This window comes from Pseudochaenichthys georgianus, unplaced genomic scaffold (assembly GCF_902827115.2).
Source record: "Pseudochaenichthys georgianus unplaced genomic scaffold, fPseGeo1.2 scaffold_619_arrow_ctg1, whole genome shotgun sequence".
In the NCBI taxonomy this organism is placed as follows: domain Eukaryota; kingdom Metazoa; phylum Chordata; class Actinopteri; order Perciformes; family Channichthyidae; genus Pseudochaenichthys; species Pseudochaenichthys georgianus.
Genome location: NW_027263177.1, coordinates 1 through 3,642, shown reverse-complemented (window position 1 = coordinate 3,642; position 3,642 = coordinate 1). Strand labels below are relative to the sequence as shown.

Sequence of the window (3,642 nt, the reverse complement as noted above, 5' to 3'; positions counted from 1 at the left end):
GAAGAACTTCAGTCGTTACGGTCATTTCAACAAAAGTGAAAATCCAATATTATATCTGATAATAAATGATCTATGATCTGCTCCAACAACATGCTGAAGAACTCAAATATCACAATATCTTGGATGAAATACTTCGACATTGATCTGGTAGGAAAGAGAGGCTGCTCCCAATAACACGTTCAAACCAGTTCTGACTGGTTTAGAAACAGCTGGTTTAATGATAAGTCAGTCTGTTTCCGTGTGTCTTGTCTTTGTATGTGTCCTTGTGATCAGACTTGACCTGACAATAAAGTACTTTCACATAATATCAGTATACATTTTTAAACGACAGCTAAAGACTTTTTAGAGTTGTATTAGCGACCCCCCCCCCCCTTTAAATGGTATTTTAGTCTTTATTATTTACCTACCTTCATGTTGTTTTATTTATTTTAAAGGGTTTTATATTACATTATTTATTTAACAGTTTTAATAGCAACATTCCCTTTTACGTTGGTTTTAACCTTTATTAGAATTATGACATTTTTATTACTATTATCTTTTTGTTTGTGTTGTACCTATAAGTTGACTTTATGTGATAGGGTTCCATTTTGTTGCTTCGCTTCACTTAGTCTTGAGTCTTATGTATTATTTATTTTATTAGTATATCTCACCTTTGACCTCCTCGTGTCTCTTACCCGTTAACATTTGATATGTTCCTGCATGTTTCTGATCCGAGGGGAACTTCTTGTGTATTTTTAACTGGTGTGTCATTTTGTAAATGTGCCGTATACATAATAATAATAGTTATTATTATATCATAGAAGATGCCTCAAGCGTCTCAGGTCTAAAATATCCGTGCAACACTTTTCTGACACGTCTCTCTCTTTCATTCTTCCAGTTAAAAACCAAACAGCAGCGGATAAATCCAACGGCACCATTCGGATATTGTGCTGGATTATGACGATGCCCAAATACCTGGAAACTCGAACCCAGCACGTGAGAGCCACCTGGGCGAAACACTGCGACCGAGTTCTGTACATGAGCTCCACGTCCACAGATTTCCCCACCGTGGGGCTGAACGTGAGCGAGGGGAGGGAAAACCTGTACTGGAAGACCATCAGAGCGTTCCAGTTCCTCCACCAGCACCACATGCACGACATGGACTGGTTTCTGAAGGCGGACGACGACACTTTCGTGGTGATGGAGAATCTGCGCCACACGTTGTCCCGGTTCGATACGGAGAAGCCGTGGTATTTGGGAAGACGCTTTTCCCCGTTCATCAGAAAAGGCTACATGAGCGGAGGAGCCGGATATGTGCTCAGTAAAGAAGCGGTGAGGCGCTTTATCACGGGGTTCCAGACGGGGAAATGCACACACTTTTCTGAAATAGAGGACATGGCTCTGGGGAAATGTATGGAGACGATGGAGGTGGAGCTGGGAGACACCAGAGATGAGAAGGGGAGACAAACATTTCACCCGTTTCCTCTGGACCATTACGTCATCAGGACTCCTCCGAGAAGAAGGCCCTGGTATATGATCTACGACTTCTATACTCCCATAGAGGTGAGCCCCACGAGAACCAGAGAGGGAGGAGTACACATCCTTTACTCACGTAGAAGTACACACATCCTTTACTCAAGTAGAAGTACACACATCCTTTACTCAAGTAGAAGTACACACATCCTTTACTCAAGTAGAAGTACACACATCCTTTACTCACGTAGAAGTACACACATCCTTTACTCAAGTAGAAGTACACACATCCTTTACTCACGTAGAAGTACACACATCCTTTACTCACGTAGAAGTACACACATCCTTTACTCACGTAGAAGTACACACATCCTTTACTCAAGTAGAAGTACACACATCCTTTACTCAAGTAGAAGTACACACATCCTTCACTCAAGTAGAAGTACACACATCCTTTACTCAAGTAGAAGTACACATATCCTTCACTCAAGTAGAAGTACACACATCCTTTACTCAAGTAGAAGTACACACATCCTTCACTCAAGTAGAAGTACACACATCCTTTACTCAAGTAGAAGTACACACATCCTTCACTCAAGTAGAAGTACACACATCCTTTACTCAAGTAGAAGTACACACATCCTTTACTCACGTAGGCAAGGCAAGGCAAGTTTATTTATATAGCACTTTTCGACGCAGGGTAATTCAAAGTGCACGTAGAAGTACACACATCCTTTACTCAAGTAGAAGTACACACATCCTTTACTCAAGTAGAAGTACACACATCCTTTACTCAAGCACAAGTACAGATACTCGTGTTTAAACATACTCTGGTGAAAGTAGAAGTACTGACTAAACTTCTTTACTCAAGTCAAAGTAAAGAGGCTTTGAAGTGTACTTCAGTAGAAAGTACCCATAGCTCGCAGCTGCTTTAAAGAGTACCTGACCTCCCTTTATATTAATAGAACAATAAAGTCATTGTTAGCTAATGAATGTTTCCATGGTGACCAACGGCAACATGACAACGTTTCCATTGGTCCCTCTTCTTTAGAGAAGACCAGGAAGTGATGGATACACGGATCGTGTTCCAACCAATAGGCACGCAGTGACTCTGAAGAATAATGACCACGCACCACACACACATTCAGACTAAAGGAACCAGCTGTTTGGGACATGAGAGAAGTAGAAAGTACAGGTATTTGTGTTCAACATGTGAGAAGTAGAAAGTACAGGTATTTGAGTTCAACATGTGAGAAGTAGAAAGTACAGGTATTTGAATTCAACATGTGAGAAGTAGAAAGTACAGGTATTTGAGTTCAACATGTGAGAAGTAGAAAGTACAGGTATTTGTGTTCAACATGTAAGAAGTAGAAAGTACAGGTATTTGAGTTCAACATGTGAGAAGTAGAAAGTACAGGTATTTGTGTTCAACATGTAAGAAGTGGAAAGTACAGGTATTTGGGTTCAACATTTGAGAAGTAGAAAGTACAGGTATTTGAGTTCAACATGTGAGAAGTAGAAAGTACAGGTATTTGTGTTCAACATGTAAGAAGTAGAAAGTACAGGTATTTGAGTTCAACATGTGAGAAGTAGAAAGTACAGGTATTTGAGTTCAACATGTGAGAAGTAGAAAGTACAGGTATTTGTGTTCAACATGTAAGAAGTAGAAAGTACAGGTATTTGAGTTCAACATGTGAGAAGTAGAAAGTACAGGTATTTGAGTTCAACATGTGAGAAGTAGAAAGTACAGGTATTTGAGTTCAACATGTAAGAAGTAGAAAGTACAGGTATTTGAGTTCAACATGTGAGAAGTAGAAAGTACAGGTATTTGTGTTCAACATGTGAGAAGTAGAAAGTACAGGTATTTGAGTTCAACATGTAGAGAAGTAGAAAGTACAGGTATTTGTGTTCAACATGTAAGAAGTAGAAAGTACAGGTATTTGAGTTCAACATGTAAGAAGTAGAAAGTACAGGTATTTGGGTTCAACATGTAAGAAGTAGAAAGTACAGGTATTTGGGTTCAACATGGGAGAAGTAGAAAGTACAGGTATTTGTGTTCAACATGTGAGAAGTAGAAAGTACAAGTATTTGAGTTCAACATGAGAGAAGTAGAAAGTACAGGTATTTGAGTTCAACATGTGAGAAGTAGAAAGTACAGGTATTTGAGTTCAACATGTGAGAAGTAGAAAG

General features: G+C 39.4%; 1 protein-coding gene across 1 annotated transcript; it reads left to right on the top strand.

Moving 5' to 3' along the window:
• Window positions 1–888: 888 nt before the first annotated feature.
• c1galt1a (core 1 synthase, glycoprotein-N-acetylgalactosamine 3-beta-galactosyltransferase 1a) lies at window positions 889–1,542 on the top strand (the record flags this gene model as incomplete). Its single annotated transcript, XM_034079449.1, has 1 exon — window positions 889–1,542. A coding segment is annotated over exon 1 (606 nt), but the record flags the coding sequence as incomplete, so codon positions are not given.
• Between the last annotated feature and the right edge of the window lie 2,100 nt (window positions 1,543–3,642).